Source organism: Desmodus rotundus, chromosome 8 (assembly GCF_022682495.2).
Source record: "Desmodus rotundus isolate HL8 chromosome 8, HLdesRot8A.1, whole genome shotgun sequence".
Classification (NCBI taxonomy): domain Eukaryota; kingdom Metazoa; phylum Chordata; class Mammalia; order Chiroptera; family Phyllostomidae; genus Desmodus; species Desmodus rotundus.
In genome coordinates, this window is record NC_071394.1 from 108,978,491 (window position 1) to 108,995,161 (window position 16,671).

Genomic DNA, 16,671 nt, shown 5'->3' on the forward strand with positions numbered 1-16,671 from the left:
ACAGTTGACTACAACTTTCAAACTCAGAAGTGCCGTACCACCACGTTACTGAAAAAGAATGGAGTCTCTTTGTCTTTAATTCATGAGTTAGATGACAGGTGGCAAACACAAGGCCCTCGGGCTGAATCTGGCCCTCCACCTTGTTTCTATCCCACTACAGCCCCTAGCTCCCCGCCCCTAGTTAAGGACTAGTCACATTTATAGAGTCCTAAAATTACATTCGTCCCTTTGAAGGCAACCGCGAGGCTGATGTGGCTCCCGGTGAAAATGAGAGTGACATTCCTGATTTAGATAAAGTTTTGAGTTTATGAAGGTTTCAATGACCATTTCAACTCCTGCACACTACAAAGCCTGAACTGACAGTTTACAAATCACCTGATCCAGCTCCTAAGAGCACAGATAATACACTGGCCTTGCCAAAGATCACAAAGCGAGTAAAAGAGATTGAATTACAACTCAGTTCTCAGAAGTGCTCCAGAAATGTCTACTGAATTAAATAAGGCACATATATCACGTCACAAAACTCGAGCATGACTGAAAGACCCTGGCTTCACTTTCTGCTTAACAGAAATTTAAATTAAATCCTCATGCGTTCTTTTGTAGTTAACAATTTTAGTGGCCCGGCTGCTTTGGAAACCAAACTGTTCCCATGGTTGCAGCTGATCACTGATCACTGATGGCTGTTTAAGCTTTTCTCCCCAAACGTTCGGCCCTGGGTCACTTTTCTTCCTGCTCTTCTGTGCTCAGAACTCTGTCAAGGGTCTCTATTCTGGTTTGAAATTCACCATTAACTGAGGGAGCTAACATCATCGGTATCTACAAGGCCATCAACTTCTGCATATGGGGTAGTATGTTTCTCTTTGCAGATCATTTCTAGCAGAGTCAGCGCCCGCGGTTCATCTGAGCCACCGCTGATTCCAAAGCAAGTGTGGATGGCTTCGGAGGGGTCAGTGTTCCCAACAGCAGTGAGAGTGCTAATCACATCAAGGACATGCCACATAATGCCCCACATAATGTATCAAGTACTTCCTGCACATATTTTTGGTAATTTATTTTTTGTCTCAGCTAATTGCTGCACAAGGCCATGCTGCTGACAGCCCCCCCCAACCCCCTTAAAACAAGCCACTCACTCTTTAAAATGTAAATCCTGATGCGTGGGTGTGGCGTGTTTATCAATCAGTAACAGAATGTTCACATGCTGGCAGGGATTTTTCTGTTTAGCTGTAGGAGCCATTGGCAAAACAACCTGCCAGATATTGGTGTATTTTTTTAAACACTTTATACACACAGCAAAATTGTGTATATAAAGGGAACTTTTGAATTTCCACGTAAGTGATGCTAATTTCTTGCTACTCTCAGCACTGCAGCAAAGGAAAGCTGATAGTCTACCTTTACATACGTCTTTTTCTCCAGGGCCACATTTCCCCGCTAGAGCAAATGGCTGGCTTGTTTGCAACGCAGAGGCTTCTTAGATGTGTCCCCGGGCACATTTATTTAGAACAGATATCTCATGTTCAAGTTCTTCCCCAGCAGATACAAGGGTTGTAAAAGCTTTACCTTCGGAGCAGTGACTTGCTTTTGTGGGAACGCTAAAAGCGTTGCCACCAGCCACGGAGACCTGACATTAACCCCTATCTAGAATGAAATTCCGTTAGTCACATCTACAAGGAACAGACCAGAACCCACATACAGAAGTATTATTTGCTCCGATCTGGCAACAGCACGGAAGTATTTAACTTGCTAAGCGGGCATGCTTTTCTCCTGTCCTTCTCCAATTTCACTTCCTTGGGCTGTTCATCTTTTTGTCTTCTCCCGGTTTTCAAGGAACATGCAGAACATTGCTAAAGAAACTCCATATTCTTTGGCCACTTCACCTTTGACTTTTCTTTCTCACCAACTTCTAGCTCTGGAGGAAACTGTGAGCTCCGTATACTTTCTCTCTAACGCCGTGACCAGAACTCAGAGCACGAACTTGGCACACACACACTCGGCCGAACAGGAACGTTCCAGTAATGGCTGGACTGGGAAGGCCAGCCTGGAGCACCGTGCGGCGCTGAGTTGGCACCCAACTTTCTTAAGTTTAGAAGAACCAACCTGATGCCAATTTCAAAAAGGGCTAATTTTAATCATCTTAATAACCAATTAAATGAAATCCCTTTTTTAAAATTAAAGAATCCTAATGATGTTGAGGTAGATGATGCTGTTATCAGGTAATAATAGGTATAAGATAAAAATAACAAAACGGAAGGAAAGGATGAACCGACTTGAAATTGTCTCCCTTTAAATTCATGTGGAAGATTAAGAACACTTTTTCCAACTCAAAGATCCAAGCAGGAAATCCAGACACGCCACGTCACGGACTTGCTTCTTTAATTGGAGATGAACTCAGCAGCCAGTGGGAAGAATCCAGAACAGCAAACTGCAAAACGGCTGTTCCCATGAGAGAGCCGGTCACTGTGCCTTTGACTTGTCCAGCTGGGCTCATCCCCAAATGTTCAGGATTTGGATTCCTAAAGTCTTTTTTAGCATTTGACTAATTCTTTGTTGGTGGAAGGGGCTGGGACTGTTTCTCCACACATAAACTGCTCCTAATAAAGAACAAAAAATGAGGTTAACCACTGAGTGTATCACAGATGCATCAATATTAACTTTCATCTTGTCACAGAATCGATCCAGCTCTGTGACCTTTCTCATTGCTATCTCACTTCACCCTTCTTCAAGGAGTCAAGGTCAGCACCAGAATCATAAACATAAAAATGTATCAGTTTTTAGTCATGCATTCGTATTTAATATAAAGCATCTTATCTTAAAAACAAGCACCCCCACCTTCATTACAAAGCATCCACCTCTCAGAAATGCCATTCATGAAGACATTGCCACATCTTTTAAGTTTCTGTATTAATTACTACTTACACTTAAAATTTCCCCACTTCAGTATTTGGCCATTCAAATAACTGTCCTCTTCAAAACTATCACTTCTTCCAACTAAAAGGGATAGCTCCTTATGTGTTTCCCAGCAGAGTTACCTGCAGTGTTAGCTCCTCCACCAATGAAGTCCAACCTCTGGTTATTTATCCTCGCTTACCAACTACCATGAGAACTCTCTGCCTCACGGGTTACCCCTCATGCCCTGCAATCTGATCCCCATGAGGACTGGCCTGTGTTCTGTCTCTGTTCCTCTCTCACTCCTGCCCAGCACCTGGAATCCTCCCGCTGCTCTCGGGGATTTATGGTCCATCAGCAGCACAATACTCCACATTCTCAATCTCTTTAAACATCCCTGTGTCTTCTTGCTCTAATACAGTGGTTCTCAAGGTGAAGGGGTACTGGGGGTGGAGAGTGGTGTTGCTTTTGTCTCCAGGGGACATTCAGCAACGGTCTGGAGACATTCTGTGTTGAGATAATTGGGGGTACAGGGTGCAAGTGGGTAGAGGCATAGAACATCCCTGTCCAACCAAGTTATTCAGCCCCAAATGTCCACAACGCTGATGTTGAAAAGAGGCCACCCCCTAAAGACACTGTTCCCCCTGCACCCCCCGAAGCGAGGGCTCTGGGTTCTCGCAGAGACAGGAGGCGGAGCCGGCTGCTCCTTGCCGCCACTGTTCTCCTTCCCTGTCTAAAACCCACCAACTTTGCTTCTTATGCTACGAGACTGTGTCATCGCTACTCCTCTCTCAGGCTGTCATCTTCTCCACTTGGATTCCCATTCCAACCCTTCTGGAATCTCCAGTGTATTCATCCTATCCCTTTTTCACTGCCCTCATGCCCTTCATTTACCTAGTTTAAAGCCCACAGTCAATTACATAATCACTTTCTTCCCACTCCTTCCTAATCATGTGGCAAAAATACAGGCCTCGTTAAGTTTAACTTCCTATGTCTACATTCACCCATGCAGCTGAATGTCTACCACCTAAACCCTCTCCACCCTCTATCACCACCAGTTACCAGCCCGTGTCTCAGATCCCCTCGGCAACAAACTCCTTTAAAGAAATGCCTACATTTGCTGCCTCCTATTCTTCTCTCATTCTCTCCAGCAAGTTTTCCACCACTCAGTCTCTGCCTCCCTCACTCCCCGGAAACTGCTCTCAGCACTGTCACCAGTGGTCTGTTAAGGCCAATGGTTAATATCCAGTTATCTTCCTATCAGTGGCATCTCACAAGGTTGATCACTTCCTCTCCCTTTTCTCATCTGGCTTCCAGGATATGACATGGGTGGTTTTCCTCCTTCCTCTGTGGTCGCTCCTTTTCACCCAGCTTTGCAGATTCTCGCTTCCCTCCCTGACTGTTTAGTGTTGGAGTGGCCCAAGGCTCAGTCCTTTGTCCACCGTTACTACATTCACAGTGCCGGTGATCTCACCCAATCTCATGGCTCTAAACGCTGGTTATATGCTGATAACTCTCAAATTTACAGCGCCAAGTGACCATTCTCTGAACTCCAGACTTGCATATATCAATTGCCTTCTCGCCATGTAACCTCTCAAGTGGTGGCTCTGTGTTCTTTCAGGGCCCCAGGGCCTTCTCACCAGCTTCACTTGGATGAAAAATAGACCGCTCAAAAATAGTACGTCCAGCTCCTGCCCCTATCCCTGCAGCCACTTTCCCCTCAGTTCATGGTAAAGCCATCCTTCCAGTTATGACGGCCACAAATGTTGAAGTCATCCTTGTCTCCTCTCATGTATGTCCAATCAGTAAGAAATCCTTATCCTTTAAAGTGTACCCAGAATCCAACCACTTCTCACCACTCCCATTGCTGCAGCTTGGTCCAAGCTACCCCTCTCTCCTTTGATTAGTCCAACCACCTGGTTTTCCTGCCTCCACATTTGCCCCTTCATAGTCTACTTGGACACAACAGCCAGAATCACTCTTTTAAACCTGAGTAGACCCTGGCTGGTGTGGCTCAGTGGATTGAGTGCCAGCCTGCAAACCGAAAGGTCACTGGTTCGATTCCCAGTCAGGGCACATGCCTGGGTTGCGGGCCAGGTCCCTAGCTGGGGGGTGTGCAAGAGGCAACCTATTGATGTATCTATTGCACATCGATGTTTCTCTCCCTCTCTTTTCTAAAAATAAATAAGTAAAAGTTTAAAAAAAAAACAATAAAAACTTGAGTTGGATCATGGCACAACTTTGTTACAGAATCCTCCACTGGGTCCCTGTATCATTCACAGGCAAAGCCAAGGTCCTTAGACGGGCCCAGAAACTCCTCTGTGATCTCCCCCACTGCACCAGTTCTCCTGGACGATTCTCACCCTCATTTACTCTGCTCTGGCCACACTGGCCTCCTTGCTGTTCCTCGATACAACCAAGCATGTCTCTGCCATAGGGCCTCTTCACGGAAAGCTCCCTTTGCCAGACCGCTCTGGCCCCTAATACATGCAGGGCTCCTTCTCTCACCTCCTTCAGTCTTTGCTCAGCAAGGCCTGCCATGGCCCCTCTGCTTAAAACAGCAACCTCTTCTCACACCAGCACTCCTGATCTACCTCACCCTGTTCTCTCTGTGTTCCAAAACCCATTTTAATACAAGAATAATCAGTAAACTTCTAAATTGAAGCCTGCTCTCATGAGGTTAAGTGCCTTGTTCTCACCTTCCCTATAATCATGTTAGAGGTCATCCTAAAGAATGTCAAGCTGTTTGATGTCAATGATGTCTCAAAAGGAAAAACAAGAATGTTAAGCTTCTTACTTGAAATTTTATTCGAAGTACTGACCAAAAGTTGGGATGGGTAGTAATAATATTTATTTTGTTTTCTACTTTCAATATCCTTGGAGGAAAAACGACAGGACAACTACAGACTAAAGAAATTGTAAAACTGCCACTACAATTATATCTCCAACAATATACTGCAGAGTTCTGTGTGCAAACCAGACAAGAACTAACACACAACGGTTCCCTTAAAAATAAATCTAGGCAATCTGAACAATTTTAATTACTTATTAAATAAAGGAGGAATAAAGGATGTCAAGTAGCCTTTATAACTATTTCTTTTACTTAGTAAATAATTAATAATTTTCACTAGATAAGAGCAGTTTTCTTTACTGTCCTGTCTACAGCTAAAACCAGTTAATTTGAGATTAAAAGACTTTAATTTACAATATGGCTGTTTATTAAGGGTTTCTACAATTTGCTTTAAAAAACACAGCATTTACCTAACACCGTTAGAAAACATTCTCCTGCACTGACATTATCATAGACACTGCTCCAGGTTTTTGCACCACAACCCTCCCCCCACCGTTTCAAATTTGACCCCTTACTTTGTCATAAATCACTTTTATAATGAGAGAGCAGCTAGGACACGTCGCCACGTCTTCCCCGTTCTCCAAATCTTCCTATAACAAAATCAAACACGGAATGATCAGCATTGCCTTCCTTCTGCAAACTCCTGCTCCCAAATCTCCCACTACAATGGGTAGCTAGCTCCTTTGTGGCTTGCCTCCCCACAAGGGTATGTGAGGGCCAAAGTGGCCTTCCGAGAGAAATGCCGACCCCAATTTTTCCTGGGGACGTCACATGGGAGAAATACCCCAGAAGGCTGGTCAAGGTTCAGTCGCCTCAAAACCTCTGGGAACACAAAAATGCGTCCCAATGTGCTCCAAAGAAGTATCCCAAGAAGTTCTCGCCGTTCACCCCCTTCCCGGCCCCGCCCCCACCCCCCAGGCCTGACTGAAGACCAGAACGGAATGACTACTGACAGCTGAGAGTATCAGCTTCCGGGGGGGGGGGCGGGGTTCATAAACAGGATAAAAGGGCATGGATAACACGGGCCGCGCGGGCTACGCAAAGGCGGAAGGAGCACCTTAGCGCGACAACGTGCCTGCTCCGAGGAGCAGCCGGGCAGGACCCTGAAGTTACCTTGGTGATGCAGAAGTTATCGCCACAAGGGCAGGGATAGAAATACGTTTCCAGGTCCTCATCATATTGGAAGTCCTCGATTTCCACCTCGTCGTGAAACACCGCCATCGTACGGGGGCCAGACGAGGGTCCCCACCAGCCGAAACCGACCCACGTCGGTCTAACTTAGCGGATGCTTGCTCCACCCGGGAGAGGTCACAAAGCACCGACGCAGGGACTATCATTTCCGGCGCACGGACAATGACGCAACTGCGGGCTTGGCGGCCAAATGGGTGACCCGGTCGCGGTCACCATGGAGATGGCTGAGCTAGGGTGTGGGGAGACCGTGGAAGAGCACGCTTGCTCCTTGGTGGTGTCCTGTACGGCTCCGCCCATTGGACGGAAGTGACCAATAGAATGTGAGGATCGCTCGGGGTGCTGCTGCATCACTTCGGGGACACCGGAAGCTTTCAGGGACTGGCAGCGGAACTTGGTGCTGTTCTGCAAGCTAGGTACTCGCGGTGCAGGCGGCGCGGAGGTACCTGACTGTGGCTGTAGTTGCTTGGCCTCACGGTCGTGGACCTTGGATAGGCTTTAACCAGACCCCACTGAAGGCCGCAGCAGGTCCAGATAGCACAGTCGGGGCCCTCGGCTCCCCTGGGGGCAGGGCCGCAACCTTGCTTGGTCTTCGGCGGCGGGAGCAGCTCAACCTTCTCAATCTCTGTGCCTTCCCGGAGACCGACGACAGGCTTCCTTGGAATTTCGATTCACCGGGTGACCTTGAGTTCGGGGCGACGTCTTGCTTGTAGTTCCTGGCTGCACTCTGCTGTTCAGGTATATGCCTGTCTCTCCATCACCCCAGATTATCTTCAAATGCCCTAAATTGTGTTGCTGAAAGGACCAAGATCTGGGAGGCAGATGGAATTCTAGTCTTATGTTTGCCAAGCATATGACATTATTTACTACAGAGCTTTGTAATAACAGTAACAGGATCACTTTTTATTACAAGGAGTTTGCTTTGTGCCCGGTATTGTGCTGAGTATAATTCTTCCACAAGCCTTGGGAGTTTAGACGTTATTCCATATTATTAATCTTCAAACTGAGGTCAGATTTGGGTATCTAGACCACAATCATACACCTAGGAAATGAAGAGCCTGTCTGTCCCCAAAGCCAGGCAACACATTACTTAATTTATGTGAACCACAGTTTCTTTTTTCTTGTAAAAGAAATGGCATCAGCGGGCAGAGTTATTTCCATGAGGCCTCTTTATACCTTGAAAATAAATAAAATGCAAATAAAAGGTTCTTTGTCTTGGAAGCAGTACTAGTGACTGTTTTGGTACGGTCGGATCCCCGGGGGTAGTAACACATTACTAGGCATTAATTCAAATCTTGGGAGAGAAGCAGTGCCGTGGAAAAAGTGCCATTGAAAAACAAGTCTGGGCCCAGAATCTGACTGTTGTAGCTCTGGGAACTGGATATTTACATTCTTTGGGCCTTATTTCTTCTTACTAAAGAAAGGGTTGTATTAGAGATGATTTACAAGATCTCCTTCAGATCCAATACTCTACTTCTGTGTGGGAATTAGGAGTTTTACTTGGTTCAGCAATCATATGTATCACAGTTAGTTTATAGTCACATAGTACATGTACATAATACTCACATATGTACACATCCCTCTGTGGACTGTTGAGATGCTCACCAGAACTTCCCTTGAGACCTAGATTTTGGTGTCTCCTTGGCTTTCCGTACTGTTTGTATCCAGCCATCTGTTGGCCGTAGCCCTTGTCTGGCCAGAGGTGACGCCCTGTATGGTTTTACCCAGTTTCGAGTTTTTACCCTGCTGAAGAAAATACAGCCACAGCCAAACACGTGATGCAGTGTTTTTACTCCCCCCAGCGTCTTTAAGTATTACATTACAATGACTACTAAACTTTATTCCTAAAAAGTAATGGAAAGATTCTGTAATGAGACATTTTTGGACCCTGAAAGCATGACAAAAGTAGATTTACTAGTTGCTGCAGGATCATTTGATGTCACAAATTTATTTAATCATAAAATGTTAACATACTGATCTGGAAAGTGACAGTGACCAAAATTCTTAACATAGTATTGAATTTAGAAATAAGTCACAATTATATAATAGAAACTGTATTTTATGAGTGCTGTTGTGTATCGGGCTAAGGGGAATTATTTATTAGCAATATCAAATTGCCTCTCAAGATTGTTTGTCAGGAAGCCAGGGGGTTAATGCATTTGATTGGTCTTTTGTAACACTTGCTTGCCAGGTACTTCCATCGACATCGATTCTCTCAGCAGTCCAGTGAAGTGGTGTTGGAATTCCCGTTTAAAAATGATAGGAGGTGACTGGCCCAAGATGAAAAAGCAGGAAGGAGTCAGATCTGAGTCCAGTTCCACGGATTGCAAGTCAAGCACTCTTGAAATAACTTATATGCCACTAGGGTTCCCTTAACCAAATGCCAGATGCCAGGAGCCCCTTTGCTTCCTCAGTGGCACCTTGGATTCTAAAACAATGGGTGCCGTGATATTTCTGTGAATTTATTTCAGTGATCTTTGAGGCACTTTTGGTTTTTCTCTTTCACACCTTATCCAATCTGTCAACAAGTCTTTAGGGCTTTAATTCCAAAATATGTTCCATGTTCGTCTACTTCTGTCACGTCTGTAGCTTAATCCTACTCTATTCTTAGACTAGAGCCTTCTAATTGGACTTCCTGCTTCGACTCTTACCCCTATGATCAGTTCTTCACACAGCAGCCTGAGCGCTCCCTTAACGTAAATTCGGTCATATCCCTCTCCTGGTTTATTCAAACCATTCAGTTGCTTCCCGTTGCCCTTAGAATAAAGTCCATCCCCCTTACCGTGGCCTGATCTGGCCCGCCTACCTGCTCACCTCATCCTGTATCACTCTCACCTCGCTCACTGATCTCCAGTCACACTGGCTGAGGCTGCTGTGCACACCAGCGTGACTGTGATTGGGCCTCTGCCCAGTGCTCTGCTCTGAAGGTCTGCTTGGCTGCCTCTTTCTCCTCGTTCACGTTTCAGCCCTTGTCTCTTGAGAGAGACCTTTCCTGATGCTCCCCCCACACACCCTACTCTTACCTGTCACATACACTATAATGAAAGCTTCCTGATGGCGAGGACCTTGTGTCTGGTTCTTTATTGTGTCTCCAGGGCCTACAATAGAGCCTGGCACCCCAGTTATTAATAAATTAAGTGTACTTACTGAACGGAAACCAGTATAGGTCATTTTAAATTTTAAATCTTAAATCCATTGCTTGCAGTAATTTTTTTTACTGCTTAAATAGATATGTTTTCTTTAGCATTTATGATCATTTTTCTCTGTTTCAGAAATAGTTAATTAAGATTTTGGGGGGTGAGGTAAGGCCTATGAGGATATACATGTTTCTGGAATATTCTTGTTTGTATTGTTTTAGAAATTACTTAATATATGTTAACATATAGTTCATTAAATACTTACGTTGAATATGTGAAACCATTGGACATATTTCAAAAGAGGTATCCTTTTAAAAACAATATCTTACTGCTCTGGTAGTCACTTTGAACACTTGATAAAAATACTCTTCATCACCAGTAGGTGGCACTCTTGGTCATGGTTGTTACTAAACAAGATTTTAGAATTTAAAAGAGAACAGCTTTAAAAAATTAACATTTCTTTGTTTTCTAGTTCGGGTAAGCAGTAGACCATTCAGACAGCATAATCACTGAAAGAAGTATCTTATGTGAGGCCTACTTTAGTAATAGTTACCTAAAACATTGGGCAGTGTTTTCATATTAAACTACGTATTAGTTAAATTTTGTTAGGGAACTTCGCCTTAAATGACACTAACTGTATCCTTCCAGCCATGGGTCTGGTCTTTCATAGGGCTGAATCAGAAAACTGGGGGGGGGAACCCAGAAAAAAGAAAAGGAGAAAGATGAGAGGGAGAATTGATGAAAAGGGGGGAAATTGAGAGTAGTTTTGCGGTGAGGTGATGCCTGCTGATTATAGCCAGCCTTTTCCTTTGCAGCTAGGAGATAGTGGTGCTTTTTTAACAGTTTTCCAAAGCATTGTTCTTACATGTTGTCTCTGCCATTGCAGGAACGGTGTGAGAACTTCAGTGTGTGGCAACACCGTCCGGGTTCCAGCTGGTGTATACCGGAAGGTCTCAGTATAACACCAGGACCAGAGTATTGCCTGCCAGCCAGCCAGCCAGCCGTACACTTTACTCCTAAAATCTCATGGACTTCTAAAGTAAGTTTCTTTCTTTCAACGGTTAACGCACCATTTTTGGCTTAGCATATTTAAATGAGAGAAACTACATTTAGTAGTCTTGTATGAGGTAAAGAGGCACGATACTTTTTGCATTTGTTCAAGAGAAAAAGAGCGAGTAGCATTATTTATCTACATTGATGCTGCATCATGCCATGGCAAGAAATAGGTCTTTTACCTTATCTGAAGATTAGTTACGAAGCAGTGGCTTTTTGATACGAATTGATGGTAACTGAGTAAATTACATATGACGTATATCACTGCCTGACTTCCTTACTTTATTTTCTGTCTCTATCTTCTAAAATATAAGCTCCCCAAGAAGGTCTGTTTTGTTAACGTCTGGACTCCCAGTGCCTGCCACTTAAGGGACTCTTAATAAATATTTGTCAGATGAAGGGCTAAATTAATGAATGTGGAGTAGGAACATAAGCACATCTAGCTTGAATATTTTCCTAACACTAAGTATATTACAATTAATTTATATAGTGCCTTCCAAAGAGCTTAGAAAAAAAGAGGTTCTCATACATCTTCATTTATTCTCGAGCTGACTGAGAGGAAAGGACAGGTATACATTATAACATGTGAAAGTGGTCATCTTAGACAAAGAGACATTAAAAAATGGGCAAGGAAAACAGAATGGTAGGAACCAGAAAACCCCAAAAAAACAAAATACATTATCTGACTCCTAGTCAGTGGTCTTCCGGATAGGCCAGTAGTTTTTAGACTTTGAAATGGAGCCTTTCTGAGTTTTTCGTTTTTGAACTTTTTACTCAGGTGTAATTTACAAACAAAAGTACATAAATCCTAAGAGGACAGCTTGATTAATTTTTTTATTAAAACAATTGATTTCCCACATACCCCAAGCCCCCGACACATGGGTAGCCTCTCCCATCATCAGCATCTTTCACTAGAGCGGTGTGGTCGTCACAGCTGATGAACCTGCACTGACACATGATTGTCACCCAAAGCCCAGAGTTTACACCACGGCTCACTCTTGGTGTGTACATTCCGTGGGTGTGTAATTATGTGGATCCATCATTGTGGTACCATACAGAGGGTTTTTACTGCCCTGAAAAATCCTCTGTGGTTTAATGAGTTTTTACAAAATGAGACTACTTGTGGCGTTGGTGGTATAGTGGTGAGCATAGCTGCCTTCCAAAATGAGAGTACCCATGCAGTCAGCATTCAGTTTATGAAACGACATTGTCACCGTAACTTCCCGGGGTCAGGGCTAACTTGATCTCTAGCGCCATAGATTAATTTTGTCTGTTTCTGTACTTTATACTACTGGATCCATAGACTCTACTATTTTGAGTGGCTGCTTTCATTTGCATCCACTGTGATATTTGCAGTATTCATCTGTGTTACCACATGTAGATGCAGTTGGTTCTCATTGCTGTGAACCTCAGTTTATTTGTCCCTTCCACTTTGTCAAGAAATATCAAAGACTTAACAGGGTGCTCTTTGGTTAGAGTACAATTATCAGGCATTTGGCAAATCTGTTGTCCTGTAATAGTGTAAGATGAGTCATGTGAACTTGGTCAGAGATTTTGGAAACTAATAGAGAACATGAATATCCGATGGCACCAATAATCACATGTGTGTGTAGATCAGTTAAATTAACTCTCAGTAGAGGCAGAAATTTTGTCAGGGAGAATTAGGCCCTTAACTGCTTTGCCATTGGATCAGCTCATTAGAGCATGAACAAAAATCTAAACCCTTTTTCATTGGCCCCTAAAATAGTCTGATATTTCTCTGCTTTCTCTTAGCATACTGTAATTCTCGGTTTGTGTCTGCCCAGGAAGCACCATGGCCTGTGCTGCGGTCTTGGCTCCTGCGTTGCTGCGAGGCTCTGTTGGAGCCATCTGTACCCAGGCTGCTTTGCTGAGAGCGACACCCAGCGCTTTGCGCCACCTTACTCTAACCAGGTGAGCCGCCGGCCTTCCGTGTCATTTGAGGTTTTCAAAGAGACTGGCTCTGCTGATGGTCGTGGAAGGCATAGCAGACCCCTGAAGGCCTAACATAACAAACTGCTTAAATGTGCATGACGTCAGTAAATGGTTACACTTTAGTTAGATGCGCAAATTTTCATTGACCGTTTTCTGGGATCCATAATGTTGTATTGTATTTTGGATCGTCATATTACAGGGGAAACTAATTTAATTATTTCTTATGAGGGTAATACTTAAGGACCCACTTTTACCTTTTTTTCCAGCACAATGAAATCCAGAAGGAAAACCGATCACTTGGAGAGAACCGCAAATGTCCTTCGGCGGGAGGTCTGTGTGCTGGGCTGTGGCAGGTTTGCTGGGCTGGACAGTGTGCACCCAGTTACGACTGGCTTGTGGGGAAGGCGCCACATGAGCTTTATCCCTTTGAAGACAGTCAGGGAAAGTGGGTTATTTTTTTGTTCAGCACGTTTCCAAACAGAACAAATGACAACTGATTGAAAAGATGACAGTGAAATACTCAAACTTTTCCTTTTAAACTTGGAATGAATAGATTAATTTTGGGTTTTTTTTTTTTTGCTGAAGGAAGTGTAACAGCAATTGAGGGAACTGTCCTCACAGAGATGATGTGTAGGGTTATATTTTAGGGATAGAACTTCTTTTAGAGCCCACATTTTATGAATAGTTTACATTTTCTTTTTCTTTCTTTCTTTCTTTTTTTTTTTGACACCATGTCTCAAAGTCCTTGTTCTCATCCCTACTATAGAGCAACTTATTTCATCAAGGGAGCAAACACTAACATCTGAGAAAGGAAGGTGGACCAGCTCTTATTACCCTTCCCCTGTGCTGACTTTTCCCACCATGCTCAAACTATACAAAGCTAATCCGCCACCCGAAGGGGTGTCAAGGGCTGGGAAATAAGGATCCTCTCCCTTTACCTCAGTGAGTAACCACATTTTCTTTGAAAAAACATAAATTGCATATTTGTTTTGCTTTTTGAGTGATTCTCTACATATGTAGATATATTTAGCTTAGTGTTATAAGTTAAAAATCTATTTCTTATAAGGAAGGATTTATACACTTCCAGAAGCATGGTCAGAAATTGTCCTGTTGCAGTAATTTGATTTTTAGTAGTAAGAGTAGGATACTCTTTGATGCAAAAGGATATTATGTAGGCCCCACTTTTCAAGCTAGTTCTATTTTCAGAAAATTGCTTTGGGACCCAAGGCGGTGTGCTTGTGGATTCAGCTTTAAGCCAATGTGTTTTGAGAAGTCTGTGTAAAACTAGTTCAGCATAATAGATTTATGGGTGTGTGGCAAAATACACTTTTCCCACTGATAATGAATCTGAAAATACTTTTTTTGGTTTGTCGAGCACATAAAAATGCTGATTCTTTAAATGTGAGATTTGTTAGAATTTCTTTTTTAAAAAGCAAAGCCTTGCCAGTTTTGAAGAAAAAATGGTTTTAAGAGTTTTGGACTATATTCTTTTTCTTACATTTTGAGGCATGTGGAACCACAGCAGAATTTGGCAGGTATCTGTTAAGGGCCACACAGTCTGAGTGTTTTAGGCGTCCTGGGCCGTGCTGTCTGTAGTCCCCGCTGAAAACGCTGCCCTCTCGTGTGGAGACAGCCACACTAGACACAGACAGTAGCGCGGCTGGGTTCTGACGAAGTGTTGTTTATGGAGACACCTAGGTGTGGTCTGTGGGTCGGAGCTTGCCAGTCCGTGAGTGAGAACAGTAATTTCACGTTTTTATAGGACAAAACTATGGAGACTTTTGCGATGGTTACTTTGAGCCAGGTTTAATGAAACTACACAGGAAGTTAATGTAAACTCTAATAGTATGATTGAAAAGTTGAGAATTTAAAACCCAGATGTCAGAAAATTATAGAGCTCATTTCAACCATGATGTTATCTTAGTGGAATAATTTTCCAATTGCAACTCTCCTCCTTCTGTTTCCAATTTCCACTTCTTTCGCAAATAGAATGAGAGCTGGGAGCTGGGAGGCGCTAGATAAGCTAGATGATGTCCTACCCCAGCAGTGTACGGTCATCGGGGGCTCACCCCAGTCTGACCTTGGACTTCATTGAAATGAACAGCGCCTCATGTTGTGCCGTAAGAGAACTAGCCCACCACACGGTCTTGTCTACCACTCTCGTCTTTAATTTGTATTGTGAGTACACTTTACAGAACTCTCCATCTGGCATTTGCTCTTCAGTTTGTCTGTGAGGTAGCCCAAGGATAGGATGGCATCTGCATTTTACAAAAGAGGGAGCAGAGCCTAGGCGATTACTAGTGGCTTCTCCCGGGGCCAGAGGGAAGCTCCCGCCCAAGGCCAGGATTCTGAAGCTAAAGGATCCTGCTGCCCCTCCCGAGTGAGTAAAGAATGGAGCACTCACCCACCCAGAAATGTCCTTTCCTTATTAGCCATTGGGTTCCCTATAGGGGACTTACTGAATGAGCATATTAAGATGTTGATGCTCCTTACTTTAGACTATAAATGTAACCAGTCTGGAGTCCTGCTGGTGCAGGAAACTGGGCTCTGAATTGAATGACATTTGACTGTTTGTGTCGAGTTCATATTCTTTTCTTAAGGAACAAAAGGAAAAGCAGTGTGGGTAATCTGGGAAATGTCAGGGAGATAAGAGGAGAAATAATTGTAGTGCAGCAAGCATTGTTCAGGTAAGACGAGTTTTTACTTGGGGGGTCACTCTGCTTGGCCCTGTAGGGGGCTGGCCCACCGAGCAAGATGTTCTCTATTCACCAGTCTGGTGGGCCAGTTTGGTAATGAAAGAACTTTTAAAATTACTGATTTTTGTGCAGTCATTTGGAAATACGCCAGGCGGTAGGCTAGGTCCTGGGGTTACAGCACTGAAAATGATAGATGAGGCCCCTGACTTCGTATTCTAGTGGGACTGTGATCAGAAGAAACTGACTTTGTGCACCTAATTAATTTTGGAAAAAACACTCATCCTTTTTTAATTGTACTAGTTTGCTTCTCTTAGAAGTCTGTGCCTTATTCTACAAATGCCTTGCATGGGTTGTTATCTTTTTTTTTTTTTTTAACAAAGCACTTGATTACACAAGAAGTCGTTACTTACTTCTCACAACCACCCTGGGAGGGACGTGTAGGGATCCTCACCCACATTTCACAGGTGAAGAAATGAAGACTTCAGAGATTTAGGCAGTGTGACCCTGCTTCCTGGTTTGCCGGGGTAGTCCTGACTTATGCTTCCTGTCCCAGTGGAATAGCACCCCCTTCCTCTCTCACAGATGCCCTGTGTTAGATGATCACACTGTCAGTCTAGGTTTAAAGGACTTGGTTGAACTCAAATCTTTGATGTCAAATTGGTTTTTCTTCCTACTACTACAAAAGAATGTGACACTTGATTTAGACTAAGTTTAGTTGAGCAATGCAGTAGAAGAAAGATTTCACATAGCCTCATCTCTGTTGCAAATCAGAATTTCAGTGAAGTGTTACTGGGCGTAAGAAGGGGGCAGTGAGTAGCTGGTATAGTAGTTGGTAGAGTCGAATTGCTGGGCGCCTGTGCAGAGACCTTTGGGGATTGTATGGTTCCCAGTGCTGAATATCAGGTGCCGA

General features: G+C 43.7%; 2 protein-coding genes across 3 annotated transcripts in view; one reads left to right on the forward strand and one right to left on the reverse strand.

Moving 5' to 3' along the window:
- Window positions 1-1,314: 1,314 nt before the first annotated feature.
- Window positions 1,315-7,088, reverse strand: DPH3 (diphthamide biosynthesis 3). The gene is made up of 3 exons (XM_024566176.4): window positions 6,848-7,088; window positions 6,250-6,324; window positions 1,315-2,588 (listed from the first exon to the last, which is right to left on the reverse strand). The coding sequence occupies exons 1-3, from the start codon at window positions 6,953-6,955 to the stop codon at window positions 2,523-2,525; spliced, it is 249 nt and encodes an 82-aa protein (XP_024421944.1). The 5' UTR covers window positions 6,956-7,088; the 3' UTR covers window positions 1,315-2,522.
- A 42-nt stretch (window positions 7,089-7,130) lies between these two features.
- The window catches only part of OXNAD1 (oxidoreductase NAD binding domain containing 1), a 33,293-nt gene continuing 23,752 nt past the window's right edge, over window positions 7,131-16,671 (forward strand). Inside the window, exons 1-4 of one of the 2 annotated variants that reach the window (XM_053929658.2) lie at window positions 7,131-7,660; window positions 10,946-11,098; window positions 12,918-13,044; window positions 13,332-13,395. In XM_053929658.2, the coding sequence (XP_053785633.1) occupies window positions 12,926-13,044; window positions 13,332-13,395 (183 nt within the window). In that variant the 5' untranslated portion in view covers window positions 7,131-7,660; window positions 10,946-11,098; window positions 12,918-12,925. The remainder of the gene's footprint in view (window positions 7,661-10,945; window positions 11,099-12,917; window positions 13,045-13,331; window positions 13,396-16,671) is intronic. The other variant, XM_024566001.4, reaches the window with a different exon arrangement.